General features: G+C 43.9%; 3 protein-coding genes across 3 annotated transcripts; 2 read left to right on the forward strand and 1 right to left on the reverse strand.

The window, feature by feature from the left end:
* The first annotated feature begins 5,983 nt into the window (after nucleotides 1–5,983).
* LOC127764702 (uncharacterized) lies at nucleotides 5,984–8,121 on the forward strand. The gene is made up of 2 exons (XM_052289614.1): nucleotides 5,984–6,159; nucleotides 6,278–8,121. Exon 2 carries the CDS (start codon nucleotides 6,409–6,411, stop codon nucleotides 7,399–7,401), a length of 993 nt encoding a protein of 330 aa, XP_052145574.1. The 5' UTR covers nucleotides 5,984–6,159; nucleotides 6,278–6,408; the 3' UTR covers nucleotides 7,402–8,121.
* Nucleotides 8,122–8,223: 102 nt separating this feature from the next.
* On the reverse strand, nucleotides 8,224–10,105 carry LOC127764703 (uncharacterized). The gene is made up of 2 exons (XM_052289615.1): nucleotides 9,929–10,105; nucleotides 8,224–9,102 (listed from the first exon to the last, which is right to left on the reverse strand). The coding sequence occupies exon 2, from the start codon at nucleotides 9,029–9,031 to the stop codon at nucleotides 8,450–8,452; it is 582 nt and encodes a 193-aa protein (XP_052145575.1). The 5' UTR covers nucleotides 9,032–9,102; nucleotides 9,929–10,105; the 3' UTR covers nucleotides 8,224–8,449.
* Nucleotides 10,106–12,550: 2,445 nt separating this feature from the next.
* On the forward strand, nucleotides 12,551–14,487 carry LOC127763914 (uncharacterized). The gene has a single exon (XM_052288719.1). It carries the CDS (start codon nucleotides 12,631–12,633, stop codon nucleotides 14,161–14,163), a length of 1,533 nt encoding a protein of 510 aa, XP_052144679.1. The 5' UTR covers nucleotides 12,551–12,630; the 3' UTR covers nucleotides 14,164–14,487.
* The last annotated feature ends 6,357 nt before the right edge of the window (nucleotides 14,488–20,844 follow it).

Below are 20,844 nucleotides of genomic sequence, written 5' to 3' on the forward strand. Positions count from 1 at the left end.
ATGGTCACCTGAAATAACTATGGAGATCATGACTATAATGTGAACGCGCATTCCAAGCATTAAAAATCCCATTTTTCCACTTAAATTCCACTTAGCAAATGATAAATCACTGTATCATATCATGACATAGTTCTTTGCTGAATATATATAGTAAGTTGGAGTAAAAGATTTTAATTTTGGTTACTGCTGATTAGAGCCCAAATCATACTTCTCATTAGTGTCCATATAAGATATCGGAAATATATATAGTAAATGTTGAGATTATAGGCATATAATGATTTAATCTATTCCATAAATAAATCATGACATTACAGATGAAAACTAGCATGAACGCATCATTAGATCTACACATGTAAACTACACAGTATAACATGAACAGATCAAATATGCGCAACATATTGAACACGTACCGAGGTGACGGAAAGACCGGCTGCTTGGTCGAAACTTTTCGCAGGCGTCTACGAAGGCACGAAACACGCGAGCGAAGAGGAAGACGAGCCGTCGCGAACGAACAGGGAGCAGTCGCGCGAAGCGCTTCCCAAAAACCTTATTGCCGTCTTCTCCCGGTGCAGGACATCGAAGACAGAGGTTCCGGAGACCTGCTCTCCCGATCGCCGGTGCACGCCGGCGAGCGAGATGGAGTAGTCTACGAGCGACGGCGCAGTACAGAGTAGGAGGCAAACCCTAGATTGATTTCGCGTGTGTTGCGTGAAAGACGGCGGGTCGATTTATATAGAGAAGGGTCGCTTGATCAGGGCGCCCGCACGATCTCTACTGCGCGTAACCGAACCGGATAAGTCGCGCGTAACTTATCCGGACTCCATGCCGTTTGCACGCACCGGATTTTTCGGAACGTTTCCAAAACAAAAACGAATCCGAATTTGCAGCAAAACAAAACTGCAAAAGGAGGCTGCATCTGCGCAAGGGTGAGAAGCCAATTTTTCGAACCATTCGACGCGTACGTCGTGCACGCGCGCCGCCTGCCCTGCCCTGCCCTGCCCTGCCCGGCCCGGCGAGGCGAGCGAGCGCGCGCGTGTATTTCCCCTCTTCTCTCCACCACACATGCTTCAAATGGCTAGGAAGGCATCCTCCCTTTTAAAGAGGTCCCCTTCTCCTAGAATAAGTAAGGTGGTACTAAACTCCACATGCATGCCATCCCATGAGGTGGGCTTTTGTGATTTTCCAAAGAATTAATCTTCGAGTGGGCTAAGGCCCATTCATTAATTCCAACAATCCCCCACCAAATCTCAAAATCCCACTGAGATTTGCCTTTTCCAATGTACTGTTTATATACCAACGATTCGATGGAGACCGATTAAGGTTGAACATCCACATAGAACTCCAAGCTACACTTACTCACAACTTGAACAATGGACTACGCCTTGAATTGCAAGTCTTGTGCAAGCAAGTTTCACTCAAAGTCTTATCTGGTACTAGACCGTCTGTAGACTACCCCTCGGTTGGAGCGTATAAGTCATACTCCTAGGTCTTTAGTAACCTTCCTAGAAGATTCACCCAAAATCTTCATAGACTGCGACCAACAGTCAAGCTCACAAAGGTGAGTTCTTTCAAGAATGTTCTGCAGGATAACATCTTCGCTAATTAAAGCCAACAGAACTCATTAAGGCATAGCCAACCTGCCTTGCAGCTCACGAGAGTACATGCATCTTCACTTGGAGAGGGTATATATTGGTACTCTCCTCTAGTTTACTAATGATTTGTTCTTCCCAGGATCTAATTCACGGGATCTCCGATCACATAGACTGGGTTACCACCATAGTATAACTCACATAGGTCTCAAACCCATCTCCTTCGATGCATTGTCTATCACATTTCGTGATAGTCCCTTCGTGAAGGGATCTGCCAGGTTTCTCGCTGTTTGGATGTAATCCAACGTTATAACTCCGGAGTTTCTTAATTTCCTGACAGATTTCAATCGTCTTTTCACATGTCTAGACGATTTCATATTATCCTTAGAACTATTCACTTTGACAATTACCGTTTGATTTGTCACAGTTCATAAGGATAGCCGGCACCGGTTTTTCAACAATAGGCAGATCCATTAGTAGATCACGCAGCCATTCTGCCTCAACAGTAGCAGTATCCAGTGCCGTCAGCTCTGCTTCCATGGTTGACCTCGTCAAAATGGTCTGTTTGCAAGACCTCCATGAAACAGCACCACCACCCAGTGTGAAGATATATCCACTAGTGGCTTTGATCTCATCCACATCAGAGATCCAGTTAGAATCACTATAACCCTCCAGTACCGCAGGATACCCAGTATAGTGAAGCCCCAATTCCACAGTACCTTTCAGATAGCGCATTACTCGCTCAAGCGCACGCCAGTGATCATCTCCCGGATTAGAGGTAAATCGGCTCAACTTGCTCACAGCAAAGGAGATATCAGGCCTAGTTGCACTAGCCAGGTACATCAACGAGCCAATAATTTGGGAGTATTCCAGTTGATTCCTAGCAATTCTCTTGTTCTTGCGAAGCAACAAGCTAGGATCATAAGGTGTTGGAGAAGGCTTACTATCAATGTAGCCAAAGCGATTCAAAATCTTCTCCACATAATGGGACTGCAAGAGTGTAATCCCATTCTCACCTCTAATTAGCTTAATGTTTAAGATAACATCAGCTACTCCCAAATCCTTCATATCAAAATTTTGAGACAAGAATGATTTAACCTCATTTATCACATCAAGGTTTGTCCCAAATATCAGTATGTCGTCAACATACAAGCACAAAATAACTCCCTCACCCCCACCATGGTGATAGTACACACATTTATCTGCCTCATTGACTGCAAAGCCTGCAGATGTCAATGTTTTGTCAAATTTCTCGTGCCATTGTTTAGGAGCTTGTTTCAGACCATACAAAGACTTCAACAATTTGCACACTTTGCCTTCTTGACCTTCAACTACAAACCCATCAGGTTGATCCATATAGATCTCCTCATCCAGCTCTCCATTAAGAAAAGCTGTCTTAACGTCCATTTGATGAACGAGAAGACCATGTGAGGCTGCTAGGGAAAGTAGCACACGAATTGTGGTCAATCTAGCAACAGGTGAGTAAGTGTCAAAGAAATTTTCGCCTTCTTTCTGAGTATAGCCCTTAGCAACAAGCCGAGCCTTGTACTTTTCAATAGTACCGTCAGGCCTAAACTTCTTCTTGAACACCCACTTGCACCCCACAGGTTTACACCCATAGGGTCGCTCTGTCACCTCTCAAGTCCCGTTAGCGATAATGGAATCCATTTCGCTACGGACAGCCTCCTTCCACTAATTCTATACAGATTTTCCACGCAAGAACAGGTGTACTACTGCATGGACAGCCGGTCAGTTTAGTCATCAATCGAGTAAGAATTTGTGTGGCTTGTTAATTCAGCTGAAGTTAAATTAATTTCGACGAAAGATTCAAAACACGCATACTCCTTAAACCGACCGATTCTTGGCATAAACGAGTATTCAGATGATTCAAATTCATCACCGACGTCATTCTAGTTCCACGGTGATGCAATGCAGGCAAAAGTTTCGGCCGCCGCCGCCGCCACGTGCAATTTATCACCGGCGTCGACCACGCCGCCGGTCGCCAGGTCAGCGCCGGAATTGATGGGGATACTCTATCGCCGGCGGCACGTACGGTCGTTCTAGAACTAGCTAGAAGATCGACGCACTCTGTACTGCCCACGGATTTAATTAATGCAGCGAACAAATAAACGCAAATACTCATGATATCACAAAAATAAGAAATTCCAAATTCGTTTGACCTATAGTATTATAGTTGCATCTATGTATACAAATTGAGTATGCATGTATGCATGCAGTTAAAGCCTGCATGCTTCTTAATTCTTCCCCACCACGTACTCACATTAAATAAAATGCATGTTAGTTACCCCTAAGAGCAAGTATAATAGGATGCTATAAGCTGACTAAATACTGAGGAGGAGAGAGATGAGAAGCGGGCTGTAAACATACAATCGGCTTGGACACAATAACCAAGAAACTCTGTGTGAGAGATAAGTGGGCCATGTATTAATTATAAAGAGCTACTCCCTCTGTTCCATAATATAAGACACATCTACTTTTTTTTAGTTCCATAATATAAAGCATACATGTATCCATACAATTAACTAGGACCTCTTCTCCATTAAATTATTACTTTTTAAAATCATCCGCCCTCAAGATCTCTAATTCTATTGGATGCATGCATTATATTTATTAGGGTGATCCAAACTAGGAGATGATAATAATTGTTTCTTGGTTTTTGAGTTAAGGGTGGTTGTGCCTTATATTTTGAAACGGATGGAGTAACTATTATATGGGTGGGCTGAGAGAAGGCTACAAAAACTTTACAACCAACAAGTCGGCTGTATTATTAGCCTCGTTCTAAGGCCCTTGTTTCTTATGCATATGTGGAGTTAAAGTCTGCATGTTTCTTGATTCTTCCCCACTACATACTCATATGAAATAAAATGCATGGTAGTTAAGTCTTTCTTAGTCTTGGTGAAAAAAGATATATGATGATCATTATGGAATGGAGGGAGTAGCAAATCCAAATTTAAATCATAGATTTAGCATGTGTTTTTGACTTGATATAAATGCTCGTATTTATGTTTAATTATTTTCAGTGTTAGGTGATGAACTTGTTCATAGTGAGTCTCTAATAGAGATATAAATAGAATGTACGTGTGTGCATTCTTAGCACAAGTGTGCATGAATATGTACCGTGTTTTGAAGAAAAAAAAGTTAGACCATTGATGAAAATTATGGGGTAATTAACGTATAAATTCGCCGACCGTTTGAATCGGGAAAGAGAAAAATAAATGGTTAGTAAATTTCAGAAGATTTATATAGGTTTTGTGAATTCGTGTCAAGATAAAAAAAATGGCATTTCCCGTTCACCTCTGGTCTGTGGTCACTCACTCTGACAAGTTTCAGAGTCAACTGCAAGGAAGAAGAAGAGGGTTAGCTGGTTTGTTGGGCCTTCGAATGAATGGTTTGCAATGCATTGGGCCTAATGGGCCTCACGTCGCCGCCCTGGCGGATTAGTGGGCCCATTAGTAACTGTCTTGTTTTCTTTCTTCTTTTTTTTTTCATTTTGGTCCTTGTTTCCATCATTCCATGTCTTTGATGATGATTTTACGACCAGAAATATAGGCAATATCGCTCTAGTACATATAGGGCTCATATTGGAACATAAGATTCTCAAAACACATGAACAGAAAAAGTACAGGATTGAAATACCCTAACACATTAAATTATATTCCCTCATTCTCTAAATGTTTGACGCTGTTGACTTTTTAAAACATGTTTGACCGTTCATATTATTCAAAAACTTTTGTGAAATATATAAAACTATATGTATACATAAAATTATATTTAATAATAAATCAAATGAGAAGAAAAGAATTAATAATTACTTAAATTTTTTTAATAAGACGAACAGTTAAACATGTTTAAAAAAGTCAACGGCATCAAACATTTAGGGATGGATAGAGTACATATTAGAAAAACACAGTCGTTTGGATTGAGCACAGGAAAAAACATAGGAATAAAAAGCAATTTTATTGCGAAGTTTATATTAGAATCCCTCTAAAATTCCCAAGTTTTGAGTCAATCCAAAGTAATTTCATAGGATTTTTTTTATAGTTATTCATATGATCCAAATGATAACATAGGAAAAAATTTCACAAGATTGAATTCATCTAAAATTACTTCAAAAATCTTTTGTTCCAAAGGAGCCAAAAAAAAAGGCTTGTTGCTGTATTTTGCGCATTGGATGATGGCAGCATCAGCAATTAAGCATCAACCCCCTTTTTCTTAGCTCGTGACCAATTTATACTCTATTTTCATGGCGATTTCTTTGGATGCGACCATCTTAATTTTCTTGTGGACGTAAATAGCAGCCAGCTGACCATGCATGCCCCGAATTCCTTGGAGCCTAATCATTTTGGCGAAAACCATACAGCTACAAAAGAACGCAGAGTAATCCATGCAAAGTGACAACGAATTTGGAGAATTTTTTTTTCTCTTCTTTTCCATCAAAGTTCGTTGTCCTCTCAACATTTCTTCGCTTCCTCAAGCTTGTTCCTCGCATGCGTGTAAACTGAGAAATTACCAAGTTTTTGTTCTTCTCACGATCGATTGATAATATAATGTAAGTTCATTATCGCCTCCAATCCTCAAATTGTCATGCTCCTATGATGCTTTTTTTTTGTTTGATTTAAATTGTGTTCATATTTTTTATTTCTCCATGGCGCATCGTATACGTGCAGTGCATGACGCGCATGGAGGAGTCGAGTTCTTGATCGATCGATCGAGCGATCGGTCAAAACATTCGGAAGAAATCGTTGACGAGGCAAAGCGATCCAGGAGAAGCCATTCGATCGGATTTGCGAGAGAGATCATGCACAAGCGATCCAAATCCTGCGAGCCGTCCAGCGAGATGGACGAGCGCCGCCGCCGCGGCGGCGTCGGCGGCAATGGCGCGACGACCTGCGACGACTCGGCGTGCGGCGCCAGGGCGGCGGCGTCGTCGGCGTCGTCGTCGTCGTCCTCGGCGACGACGTCGCACTGCTCCAGCGTCTCCGTCTACCGCGCCAAGATCAACGGCGCCCCGCGCCACGTGACCGCCGTGTGGCACCGGACCCTCATCAACCAGTCCTTCACCATCTCCATCGACGGCGGCGGCGGCGGCGGCGCCGGAGCCGGGGACGACGGGGCGCTCAGCCACAAGGTGGAGCTGAAGCCGTGGCCGTTCTGGAGCAAGAGGGGCGCCAAGACGCTCGACGTCGACGGCGACCGGCTCGACATCGTCTGGGACCTCCGGTCGGCCAAGTTCCCGGCGAGCAGCCCGGAGCCCGCCGCCGGCTACTACGTGGCGCTGGTGAGCCGCGACGAGGTCGTCCTCCTCCTCGGCGACGGCAAGAAGGACGCGTTCAAGCGGACCAGGTCCCGCCCGTCGCTCGACGACGCCGTGCTCGTGTCGCGCCGCGAGAGCGTCTCCGGCAGGCGCACCTTCGCCGCCCGCGCGCCGCTCGCCGCCGGCAGAAAGGACCACGAGATCGTCGTGGACAGCGCCATCGCCGGGCCGAGGGAGCCGGAGATGCGGATCACGGTGGACGGCGTCGTGCTGGTGCACGTCAGGAGCCTGCAGTGGAAGTTCAGGGGCAACGAGACGGTGATCGTCGACCAGTCGCCGGTGCAGGTGCTCTGGGACGTCCACGACTGGATCTTCGCCGGCGGCCCGGCGGCGCAGGCCGTCTTCGTCTTCAAGCCCGGCGCGCCGCCGCCGGGCGGGGACAGGTGCGGCCGCCGTGGCGGCGGCGGCGGCGGCGCCGGCGGCATCGGCGACGAAGGTGGCTACAGCTTCTTCCTCCAGGCGTGGAAGACGGAGTGAGGTCATGGGCATGAGACAGGGTTTAATTTGCAGGATGTTTGGATCGATTTGTTTACATGAAATCAAAAAAGCTTATTCGTTTTTTTTGCAAGTTTTGATGGAGGGGAAGTTTTGAATGATCCAAATATCGTATAGTGTTTGAAATGGTAATTTAAACCAATAAGCAAACTGAACAAAAAGCACACCAATAAATCCAAATGGCATGTTCCATCAACCTAACTGAACAAAAAGCAAACTGTATCCTCATTGTGACACATGTTCACAGTAGTATAATCACGGTTAATATCACAGCAGAATCAACATATGCGCATGAGAAAACAATCCCACTAGTTTTGGGACAACTCAATGCAACATTGTTACAAAGTGATGTTAATTCAGATGGTGAAATATGATATGCAGACAAGGTTTGAAGTATTCCATGCCATTGCATTTCAATAAAAATGGTCATTACTAAATTCGAGCACACCAAATGTTATGTTTCATCAACCTAACAGAGCTAAAAAGAAGGCAGGTAGAACAGGCTAATATGCAAATTAATTGTATCTTCAAACAACTACAAATGCTCACAGAAGTACGGTACTTCCATAGCAGAATGAAGTATGCACGTGAGGAGAAAACAATCCGGCTAGTTATGGGACAATTCAATGCAAAATTCTTACAAATTGATGTATAATTCAGACCAGATAGTGAAATACATTATGAAGAGTTGCAGTCTTGCAGACAAGGTTTTCAAGTACTCTATGCCCATTGCACTTCAACCAAAACTGCATGCTTGTAAGTTACAATAACAGATGCAGAACAAGTTACAGGTATCAGCATAGGCAATTCTGTCTACATTCCATTCACTCGGTCCCAATGTCACAATAATACATCAGGAAAGTTGTAGTGGTCGAAGAAAGTTTATTCAGACCAAATCATGGCCCATGTTTACCTGTCACAGCTGAACATTTCCTACAAAAGTGTAGAGATACTGCGACCTCTAATGCCTGACCATGCTAACAAAAATTGAAGAAAACAAAAGGGTAGTAGTGCCAAAGGAGTTAATCCTTCACTCCATCACAGCGACACCGCCAGCTACCTTAATCTTCTCTATGATTGCCTCAGCTTCCTCCTTCGTGAGTGACTGCTTCAGAATGACAGGGGCCTTCTCCACTAGCTCCTTCGCCTCCTTCAGCCCCAAATCTGTGAATGTTCTAATCTCCTTGATGATCTTAATTTTAGCAGCAGCGTCAAATTTCTCCAGCTTGACGTCAAAGACTGTTTTCTCTGCTTTCTTCTCCTCTGCCTTTGCAGCACCAGCAGCACCGCCACCACCTTGAGGACTGAAACTGAAACCCTGTCCAGAAATTGCCTGTGGTGGGGGTTGGTTCAGTCTGAGAAGGAGAGCCGGAGCAATCTGTTTGATCTCCTCAGGAGGGAGGGCAGCAATGCGATCAGCAAGATCCACAACTTTCTGCGATGGAGGTGACATAGGCCCGTATGGATCATAGACTTCAGGGTATTTATACTTCTTAGCACCTGTGTCTTTGGCAGCCTCTGTGCTGTACAAATGAGCCCAAACCGCTGAAAGACGACCCCCAGATGTTGGTCTTGAACAACATAGTCGTCTTGCTATGGTAGAGAGACTCATCCTACTTTCAACCGTGTTCCTTGCTAGCTAAAAAAATCCCAGGGGAAGAAAAGCAATAAAAGATCCTTGCCCTGCACAAGAATAAGAAAAATGAAACGATTAAACTGAACACCGCACCTATAAACAGCCTCTTGGCTCTTGCACAAAACAAGGGTTACAAGACTAACAAACTAAAAGGCAGTAGAGAAGTCCACCACCGCAACATAGCTATCGTGAGCGTTTATGACTTCAAGAAGTTAAGTCAATGAAATGGAATCTGATTTGCACATAGACTTGGCCTATAACTCATTGCTAGGTAATGTGGATCATTTCGCCCATGAACTAAACATCATTTCCAATTATCCACAGAAGATTTGACCCCTACCGATCCTCACATGCCGCATGAGCCGCCGCGACGACCATTTGAACCAGGTGAGGAGAGCAAACACAAGTTCCTATATTCGTCGGAAGCTTGATCCATTGCCACAAGAGCACCCAAAAAAGACTCTCTCATGAATTTCCACAATTATAGCCGCTTAATCCATCTTCACATCGACTTCATTTATACCCAAACCTCCTACCGATTAATCAGTCTAAAATATACAAATCCCACAATACAAATATACATATCCACCAAAGATCAAATCCTTGGACTATCCCCCCTCCCCCCAACATCTACTAATCCCCGACGAACAACGAAAAATCTCTCTCCCTCCGAGCGAGCAGCAAACCTCCAAGATCCCCAAATATTCACGGGAACCAACTAAACTCGTTACTACTACTAGGGTTAAGGCAAGAGGCAAAGAGAAAAAGCAGCTTCCAGATCTAGGAGAGAAGCTAGGGCTAACGCAGATTCGAGAAGAAGTGTGGGTGGAGAGAGATGAGAAAGAGGATGCGCGTTATCGGGCGGATGCTCACCAGCGAGCGAGGGAGGATGCGGCGGAAGCAGCAGACGACGCCGGGCACCGCTGCTCCGCTCGCGGGGTGGAGATCGACGCAGGCGAGGCGGCGGCGGCGGCGGCGGCGGCGGGAGAGCGAACTCCGGACTCCGGGAGTGACGACTATCTCGCACCGGCCCAGTTACAAACAGGCCACTGTGGGCTTTCTCTGCTCGATCCTTTTTTTTGAAAAAAAAGAAGATAGAAATAACTTTTCTCTTTTTTTTTAAAGAAAAGGTATCCCAAATTTGTCTGATTATTTTATATAATTGAGTTTAAACCTGAGATTTGGTGATAATGAATTTCATGCATGTACCTGTCTTTAATAATTTTATTCATAAATTTGCAAAACTTTTTGGTTGGGTTTTTACGGGTTTCACTTGTTTGGTGGTTTTCACTGGATATATCCTCTACTTAGTGGCGAAGCCACCGGGGGTGCCGGGGTGGGCCTGGCACCCCCATCCCTATGCGCTGCAAATTAACCCCCCGGGTGATTAGCCATCTAATCCATACAATTAACTCATTAGTTAGTTGCAAGTTGAGCCTATACATAACTGATCAATAGATTTTAGTTTTACGTGATTACCTGAGTTAATTAATGTAACTAAGCGATGTGGTTGCAAGTCTCCAAAACTAAAACGGATAAATAGAAATGATGTATTGTCATTCATGTATTCAATAAATTTGGTGCTATTTAGTTGCCTAATTTTAAAAAATGATTCTTTTATGTTATATTAATGTGCATTCGGACATACACCCTCTATCCTAAAATAAGCTCAGTTTTTTTACATGAACCTAGAAGAATGTGTTGAAATATATCTAAAGTCATATCAACAATCAATTTATTTACATATTAGTGCAAAATAACCACAAAATTCAAAATATAATTATACGAGGTGCGACTACACATATTAAAGCGAACAAGAGGTGAGGTGAGGCCAATCTACTACTCAGCATGAACTGAGCCATCAAGATCTACACCATTGTCTACTGAGACGCTGGCGAGTTCTTACATCTCGTGACCAGCACCTCCTATCACTAAATCATGGCTTCGCCACTGCCTCTACTCCTCTATATGATACCTTATGTACACATACCTATCTCCCTCAGCTCGAAATAACGTGAACCCAGTTGTATACTGAAAGATATTTTCAAATATGGATGCTTACATGCATGAGAAGATAGGACAATATCTCCTCGATAAGAAAGACTATGCAATTCGACTCAGCTTTGAAGGGACTACTTCGCCCATATCCTATTTAGGAATTCTGAGTCCTACTTAAGAGACGATTTTTGCTACAAATAAAAGGCTTCCGAGGAGGGAGCGTATCCTATGCACATAGGCTCTCGCATGTATACACCGTATATACCAACTAAAAATTATCACAAAAAATTCTAGGAAAATTCATACATGTACTTTCAATAGTATTATATCTACGTGCAAAGTCGTATCTTCAAATTCATTCTACATAGAGAATAAAAAAAAGATAAAATTCTGACAAAATTGCAACCTTAAAACTGTCAGATTTTTTTTTGTTACGGCTAAAATATAATGAACTTGACGTTAAGATTTTAACCCTACGTGTAATACAATTGAAAGTATGTGTATGATTTTTTCTAGATTTTTTGGTGATATTTTTTAGTTGGTGTGCACGTGTGTACACGTGAGAGTCTGTGTGCATAGGATATGTTGCCTCCAAGAAGAGAATGGCTTATAATATTAAGCAATAGACATCCACGAGCCACCATCTTCACGACGATTCTACATATAGAGAGAGCCCACAAGTAGCTGCCAACTACATTGCTACTGTAACTTCTACCGAGATTAGTTGTTAGGCTAGACGAGAGATCCCGCCTCATACTTTATATATACTCTGTGTGATACTAGATCCCAAACAGGGTTTACATTTTTTGATCGAAATTTCTGAAATTTCAAAAATTTCGGTTCTATCCAAACCCCCGATACAATATTATTGTGGTCGAAATTTTTAAATTTTTTATATTTTTTCGTGAATTTGGTAATATTTTGTTTAAATTTTATTAAAAAAAATTATATAATTTCAGCCCGAAATTCCACCACCGATAAAAACACTAAGTCCTTGTTAGTTTCTGCTTGTAGCGGAGGATAAAATTTTAGATTATCGTGCCACATTTTTAAACTGCTAAACAATATGTTTTGTGTGAAAACTTTCTATATGAAAGTTGTTCTAAAAAATCAGATGAATTCATTTTTCAAATTTGTAATAATTAAAACTCAATTAATTCCACGTTATTATCACCTCATTTTACGTGAAACAATTAATCTTTATATTCATCTTCAGGAGATTCAAACACCACCTAAATCGAAACCGAAAGATTAAACCATTATCCCAAGCCTCTCTCGCCAGCGTGCGCCGCCACTGCCACCGGCTTTCCGTCGTGGTTCGCCACACGCTGGCCCGCCTCCATCGCACAAGAGATGGCGCGTCGTCGTGATTTGACCCCGCTGCCGCCGCCGTGCAGGGAAGGGAGGGCAGCGCAAGCGAGTACAACGTGCGTGACTTTCTTTTTTTAAAAAAATAATGGATTATTTTATTTCCGTTCTACAACAGAAAGAAAATAATTCTTTCGTTTTACAACGTGCTTGAGAATTTGGAATTTGGATACGCTTGGCGAGTAAGCTCGCTGCTGGTTTCCTCTTTCATGGCTAGCGAGGCCATCGTCTCCGGCGTCGTCGCCGACATGGCCGGCAGGCTCGTTTCCCTCGTCGCCGGCCACCTGCTGGCCGACCGGAGGGGCGTCTACGACAAGCTGCGGAGGGTGCGGCGCCTGGTCGTCAGGATCGAGAGCGCGGTGGAGGCGGCCGAGGCGAGGCGGATCACCGGGCGCGCGCTCCTCGCGTGGCTCTCGGACCTCGTCGACGGCGCGCACCAGGGCCGCTACTTCCTCGACGCGTTCCCCGTGGTGGCGGACCACGACGGCGACGGCGACGTCGAGGTGGCGCCGTCGTCGTTCAACCCCGCCAAGCGGCTGCGCGTCGCGGCGAGGAGGCTGGTGTTCCGCGACGGCGGCGGCGCGGCTGCGGAGCTCGACGGCGTCCTTGCCGACCTAGAGAGTGTCTCCGGCGATCTCACCGGGTTTATCATGATGCTTCAGAGCTGCCCGCCGGCGATGCACCGGCCGCTGGCCACGAACATCTACGCGGACAGCCAGATGTTCGGCCGGCAGGTCGAGAGGCGCCGCGTCTTCGACTTCTTGCTGCAAGACGGCGACGGCGATGACGGCGGCGAGCCGGCGGCGGCGGAGCTCGGCGTCCTCTCGATCATCGGCCGTTCCGGCCTCGGGAAGACCACGCTCGTGCAGCACGTCTGCGACGACCCCGCCGTGCGCCGCCGCTTCTCGCGGATCATCCTGGTGGACTTCCACTGCGTGAGCCTCATGGCGGCCGGCGAGACGACTGCTCTACTGCGCTCCCTGTTCGCCGCCGCCGCCGCCGCCGCTGGCACGGGGAGCACTAGCATCTCCGGCGTCGGCGAGAAGCTGAGACTTCTCGAGAAGAATCTGCGCGGCGAGAGGCTGCTCATCGTGTTCGACAACGTCGACGCGCGGAGGAGGCCGGCGGTCGACGCGATCATGCGGGCGCTGCGGCGCGGCGGCCGGCGAGGGAGCAAGGTCATCGTGACGAGCAGCGACGCCAGGCACGTCGCGGGCCTCGCCACCGCGGCGGACACCATCACCCTCCGCCCCCCGCCGCCGGCGGAGTATTGGCTCTTCTTCAAGGCGCACGCGTTCGGCGGCGCGGACGACGCCGACGCCGACCAGCGGCTGGCGGCGGCGGGGCAAGCCATCGCCGAGAGGCTCCGCCTGCGCGCGTCCTACTTCGGCGGGAAGGCGCTGGGCGCCCTCCTCCGGTGGCGCCCCGACCACCGGCTCTGGCGCAGGGTGCTGAGCAGCGGCGCCGCCGACCTGCCATGCCTCGGCACCGGCGACTACATCGCCGCGGCGGCCGGCTGCCTGTTCCCGCCGCACCTGAACCTCCACGGCGTCACCGTCTCCCGCTCGCCGCTGAGAGGTCTCGTCGGCCTCCATGGCTCCTCCTTGATGACTCCTCCTCCCACCGACTCCGGCCGCCGCTTGCCGGAGTTGCCCGTGTTGCTGTGCAAGTCAGTCTTCCCTTCCTACTGCCTCTACTACGCCGCGCATTGCACCATCGATGATACGGAAATCAAACAGTAATTTTCTTTTTTTTTTTCTGCACGGATACTGCAAAAAAAATTGTGCACTGTTCGTGGATAGTGATCTGAGTTGTAGTGATCTGAAGAAAACCAGGCGGCTGCTGCTTGTTGTCACTTTCATTGATTCAGCTTGCTGATAGCGTCTCAAATCGTCCAGTGATTTCTTTTACATATAGAAAAGTGTAAGATGAGAAGATGAGATGATGGCAGGAGAGGAGGAAATGGTTTTCCATTCCTCCTGAGGTGTTCCCTCATTTTTCATTGTCATCTACTTCCTCCTGTCGTGGAGACAGGATAAAATTATAGTGGGAACTAAACCAAAATGATCAAGAGCAACTAAGAGATATTTAGGGTTATGTTAGGATTTTTTTTTTGCCTTCTTAGCCTTTTGGGCCTTCTAACAACCTTAAATAAAATCTATATTAGCCCCTCATCTATAAATACTCTCTCCATACTCATAAAGGAAGTCGTTTAGGACAATGTTTAAGTCAAGCCTTGGAAATATAAATCATGAATAACTCTCAAGTTGTTGAGTTTGAAAATATAAAAATTATATGAATAGATTTGTCTTGAAAAATATTTTTATAAAAGTATACATATATCACTTTTTAATAAATATTTTTATAGAAACAAGATATCAAAGTTGTGTTTTGGAGACCATGTCGCTGTCCAAAACGACTTCCTTTACGAGTATGGAGGGAGTATATGAATTAGAATTTTAGAGAGGTATTATGGGAGCTCTAATGATCTATTAGGGGTAGGGGGTCTAAAGACCCCCCGCCCGCACGCTGTCTCCGCCCCTGATGGGTTCCAAGTTATCAGTGGCAAGGAATTTGTTTTGAGTGAGTATCCAGACAAGAATTTGTACTATTTTCAGTCCTCAGTTTCGAAATTAGGGTGGTTGTCATGGTTCTCATGTCACCCATAGAATTGAGCTAGACATGCCGATTTTGTTGAGTACTACTAGCCACGCTCAGTCCAACAAATTCCATAGTTTTAATAAACCAAAACGATTTATTAGGGAATGAAAAATAATTTATAAGTAAAACTTATATATATATATATATATATATATATATATATATATATGTGTGTGTGTGTGTGTTTTTAGCGATTTAAAAGTTAATATTGAAACTAACTTCTGAACAAAATTTTTAAAATTTTAGCTTTGAATTTAAGTTATTAGGACAATGGATGGAGCCTCAAGAGTATCCGGTGTTCCCACGCATCAGGTGTACCTAAGTGAATACACAGAGAAAATTCTTCTACCTTTTCATTTGGAAAGACAAACTCTCCTAGGTCCTAGCTCAGTGGCCGTGGGACTTCCTCCACGAAAGGCTGATCCATCTTTTCTCCTAAAGAAACTATTTATTCCCTCGGTTAGATAAGATATTCGCACGTTTGTTACATGCTACTTAGATAGATGTAACTTTTTTTCTAAAAAAAAGATAAGATAGACTAATATATGATATATTATCAAATTGACTTCTTACATGTTGTAGAAAAAAACAAAATATTTACGAGCGCATTTTTATTAAATTTGTTACTTTTGTGTTCAAATCTGAAACATATTTGTATAATGATATACTATATCCGTTTCACGTTATAAGACGTTTTGACTTTGGTCAAAGTCAAATTGCTTCAAGTTTGACTAAGTTTGTAGAGAAAATAATAATATTTTCAACCCAAGACAAATTTATTATGAAAACATATTCAATTATTGATTTAATTAAACTAATTTGATATTATAAATATAACTATATTTGTCTATAAACTTAACTAAGTTTAAAGTCAAAACGTCTTATAACGGAGGGAGTATCATATATTTATCTTATTAGTTTATGTTAAAATTTTTTATAAATATTTACTTTCTCCGTTTCATATTATAAGACTTTCTAGCATTGCCCATATTCATATAGATGTTAATGAATCTATATACATATATGTCTAGATCCATTAATATGTATACGAAGGTGAGCAATCAGGGGCGGAGACAGCGTGGGGGCGAGGGGTTCTTTAGACCAACCCCCTACCCCTAATAGACCATTAGAGCCCCCATAATACCCCTCTAAAATTCTAATCCATATATTTATAGATGAGGGGGAATATAGACTTTGTTTAAGGTTGTTAGAAGGCCCAAAAGGTTAGGAAGGCCCAAAAAATCCTAACCTAACCCTAAATCTCTCTTAGTTGCTCTTGGTCATTTTAGTTTAGCCCCCACTATAATTTTATCCTGGCTCCGCCACTGGAACCCATAATTTAACTTTTGGCTTATTGGTTGCATCCAAAACTTAAACTTTAAAACTTAATTATAAAGCTAATTTTAAGAATGTTTTTATCTTAGTTCATTTTCAGTATTAACTTTTAAATCTCTTAGGACATAGATACAATTTTTTTACGAATATGTTATTTTCGTTTGCTTCACTCTTTTTCTCACGGTTTATTAGCCGTCGAGTAAATGATGAGCCGTTGGCTATCCGGGACTGGCCCAATCTTTTACCGACCATTTTCATCTGATAGATGGGCTTTGTTTTGTCTCATTAGCCGGCTGTGAAGATAGGGCTTTGCCACGGCCCAAACTGTGATCGCAATCAAATGAAATGGAAAAATGACCAAATTAATTTGCAAAGGAGGTACATGTTGCAGCATTCTCCTTAGTTCAAATCGAGTGAAGAAAATAACAATATGCAGAGAATGAATAGGTTTTGCAAGAATCAGCTTTAGATCCTCCTACACGCACTCAAAACCATGCAGAGATGGAAAGAGTTGATGTTTACTATGGTATTGTGCATCTGTGACTAAAGTGGTAGGATCAGCATGCAGAGTTTCTGCTTGTATGCTGTAATTCATTCAGCAATATAATTCCGGCCTTCATTGTGATGATGACGTTTTTGTGACCTCGAATCGTCCATGACAACTCAAACAAGACTAATACTCCCTCCGTTCACTTTTATCGTCATATTTTAGCTTGACACTAAAACCGAAAACAATAAACGCGCTTATAATCCTACTCCTATGCGCTTATCAGCCAACAGACCATGCATGCCTCAGCCCACGCTTCGGCTTCGCGTATTTAACAGCGCACGCAGCAACCCTTCGGCTTTGCCCGCAAAACGCTTCGGCTCCGCATAGCATCGCTCGCAATCAGATCAGGCGCCTTTTTTTTTTTTTTTTGCCGCGACTTTTTTCGCTCGCTGAAAATGAAAATCAGAAATTGAACTTCACAGGTTCAGTGGCCCTATATAAGCAGCGATGTGGTGATGGGATGCACCAATGAGTTTAGTTTTCAAATCTTCTCCTCCCCGCCTCTACCACACACAAAGCTGTAGATGATCTTGAGCCTCCCATAGATTAGGATGCCATTGGCGAGTGGGTTGGGCTTGCTCATGAACCTGAGTATGACATGGCGTGTGCCGATGCAGATAAATGTACTGATCTATGTGTCTTTGTTTTTGGTTTAGGAATCGCATGGTTCTCGCTTCATCTGTAGCACTGGTGGATGGAGAAGTGCTTTTTACTACCGGTTCATAACCCTTTGTAGTCCTGGTTTTCCAACCGGGACTATGAATCCGGGACTAAAAATCGACATCTTTAGTCCCGAGTGAAATAACCGGGAGTAAAAATTCATTTTTAGTCCCGGTTTTTAGTCCCGGTTTATAACACCAACCGAACACCAATCGGGACTAAAGATAGAGCTAGGCTAGCTAGATCCGGTTGCTCCATTATTCTATTCTTTTCTTCATTGTTTTTAATATATTGATTTCACTCCATCCCCATCCCAAAATCCCAAATCAATCATCCCCAAATCCTCAAATCGATCATATCCAAATACATCACAAAATCTTAAAAAAAATTACATCACAACTTTTACAAAATTCATCACAAATACATCACATATTCATATCACACACAAATCAAATACATCTCATATCCGAATCACAAATTCTCAAAAAAAAAAAACAAAGAAACGCCCGCTGCCGCTGTGCGCCGCCCGCTGTGAGGCCGCCCGGCCCTCCGCCCGCCGGAGCGCCGACCGCCGCAGCGAGTCCGACCGGCCCTCTGCCCGCCGGCGCGCTGCCGCAAGGCTGCCGGCCGCCCGGCCCTCCGCGCTGCAGATTAAGAAGTGGGGAGGATGGGAGGGAAAGGAGGAGAGGCGCCGCCGGGCCTCTGCGCTGCAGATCAAGAAGTGGTGAGGATTGGAGAGGGAAAGGAGGAGAGGAAGAGATAAGGTGTAAGGAGCTAGTTAGAGGATAGGAGGAGCCGGGAGTTAAAGGGGGAGAGAAAGGAGGAGAGAAAGAGATAAGGTGTAAAGAGCTAGAGGATAGGAGGAGCCGGGAGTTAAAGGGGAGAGGAGCGGGAGGGAGGAGGAGACCTCGATCCTATCCGTGCGCACACCTCCCCGTGCATGTCGATCTTTTTTTTTCCGGTTGGTACTATAAATAGATCTTTAATCCCGGTTGGTATTACTAACCGTAGTTGGTATTACCAACCGGGACTAAAGATTAAAAAGTACCTCTGAGCTTTTAAACCGAGACTAAATATGTTTTTAGTCCCGGTTTTTAATACAATCGGGACTATTGTGAAATCTAGTTGACCGATCAAAGATAGTTTCTCCACCAGTGTAGTGTCCTAGTTCTGGTTTGAATTAGTTACAAAATTCGTTTGTGATCTCTTATTATTTGTGCTATCGTAGGTGTTGATGCTGCCGGAGGCGAAGGAGCTGTTGCCGCTGGAGATGGAGGTACTTCCGCCCAAGTTGGAGGATATGCTGGAGAGCAGGGTGATAATATTGCTGCTGGAGATTCTTAATCTACACAAGGATCTGCTGCTGGAGAGGAAGGTAAACTTCTTCTATTAATAGACGTGTTGTATACTAATGGACATTGATGTATACTCAGTAATTAGATGATGCAAATGAACACGATTGAATTTAATCTTTGTCATGTGATGCATTTCGCGGATAGCTTTTGTTTTTAGATTCTGCTTTTTGCCTAGCACTCTACCTTAATGATCTGTTTAGCGATTATAGTTCAATGAGTATAGTTTTATCATTGCAAAACATCATGTCTGCAAAAATCTGAAAATAGTAGCTATAGATTCACTATTTGTATCGATTGCATCTGTTTTCAGAATGACAGCATTTTTTAAGCATATTGTGTAGAAAATATGCTCGAGATTGCTCAATAAACGCGTCCACGTCCACGACTACCTCGTATACAGCCACAACGGAATCAAGCTTGCTCTCAAGGACAGTAACTGCGGCACCATCGAGCTCCATCTCAACCACAGCCACGGCGGCATCAAGCTCGCTCTCGGCGACAGTAACTGTGGCACCATCGAGCTCCATCTCGGCCACAGCCATGGCAGCATCCAACTCACTCTCGGTGACAGCAACTGCGGCACCATTGGGCTCCATCTTGGGCACAGCCACAACCATCGCCATCGCTTCATCACGTACGGCTAGGACGATGCGGACCTCACTCTCGGTCACATCAACTACAGCGCCATGGAACTCCATCTCAGCCACGGCCATAGCATCAACCTCGCTCCCAGCCACATCAACAGCAACGTCTTGGAGCTGGCTCTCCATCAACCCATAGAGGTCGAGCTCGGTCATGGCCACCGCTTGGACGTCCACGACGACTTGGGTATCACAAACTTCCGTGTCGCTGGCAAAGGAGTCCTCCACGACATAGGCCGAAGCGTGGGCCAAGGCATGCTTGGCCCATTGGCATGCTAGTTCACACACACCTACACCCTCTGCTCGGGATTCCAACTTAAAATGCTAACACAAACACATCAATAAGAACAAGTTTAATAATATAGTCAACTACTAACTTTAAAAATTAAAATATCATATATAGCATACTACATAATAGTCTACTCATACATCAATTAATTTTAAATATATATTATATCATTAATTTCTAATCCACCCATCTTTCATATAACTAGCCAGCACTCCGCGTGTTGCTGCGGTGATTATATTCAACGTGTTTAAAATATATTTCCTCCGTATTTTAATGTATAACGCCGTTGACTTTCCGAACAATGTTTGATCATTCGTCTTATTTAAAATTTTTATGCAAATACAAAAAATATTTATGCCATACTTAAAGAATATTTGATGATAAATCAAGTGATAATAAAATAAATGATAATTACATAACTTTTTTGAATAAAATGAATGGTCAAACGTTGATCAAAAAATCAACGGCGTCATACATTAAAATACAGAGGGAGTAGTAATTTAATGCGAAACCATTTTTTTGGGCATAGTAGTTTGAAATAAAAAAGAAAATATGTGCTTTATATACGAAAAAATTTGCTTCTTTTTCACTCTCTTTGATATATGTGTTCTTATGATAATCGATATAGGGCATGAGCTTGTCATATGAAAAGTAGCTAAACGTTTCCCCTTTGGAGACACATAATTTAAGATATTTTTATCAAAAAATAAAAAGTGAATGGTTCTGTAATTATTCATTAGTTAAAAATTATATTATAGTAGTACATATGTAAGGTGAACATGTAGTATTACTGTAATAGTGAAAATATACTCGTTTTGTCACACTCTTCACGTAGAACATGGTAAAATAGCTATATCACATATTATTTCATTGGGTTTGTGGAATATAATTGTCGACGTTTGATGTCGCGATTCCGGTATTTGCATAGTATG

The sequence above is a fragment of the Oryza glaberrima genome, chromosome 2, assembly GCF_000147395.1.
Source record: "Oryza glaberrima chromosome 2, OglaRS2, whole genome shotgun sequence".
Classification (NCBI taxonomy): Eukaryota; Viridiplantae; Streptophyta; class Magnoliopsida; order Poales; family Poaceae; genus Oryza; species Oryza glaberrima.

Coding starts and splice junctions, on each gene's coding strand:
- LOC127764702 (XM_052289614.1), top strand. CDS start 6,409: ATGCACAAGCGATCCAAATCCTGCGAGCCGTCCAGCGAGATGGACGAG.
- LOC127764703 (XM_052289615.1), bottom strand. CDS start 9,031: ATGAGTCTCTCTACCATAGCAAGACGACTATGTTGTTCAAGACCAACA.
- LOC127763914 (XM_052288719.1), top strand. CDS start 12,631: ATGGCTAGCGAGGCCATCGTCTCCGGCGTCGTCGCCGACATGGCCGGC.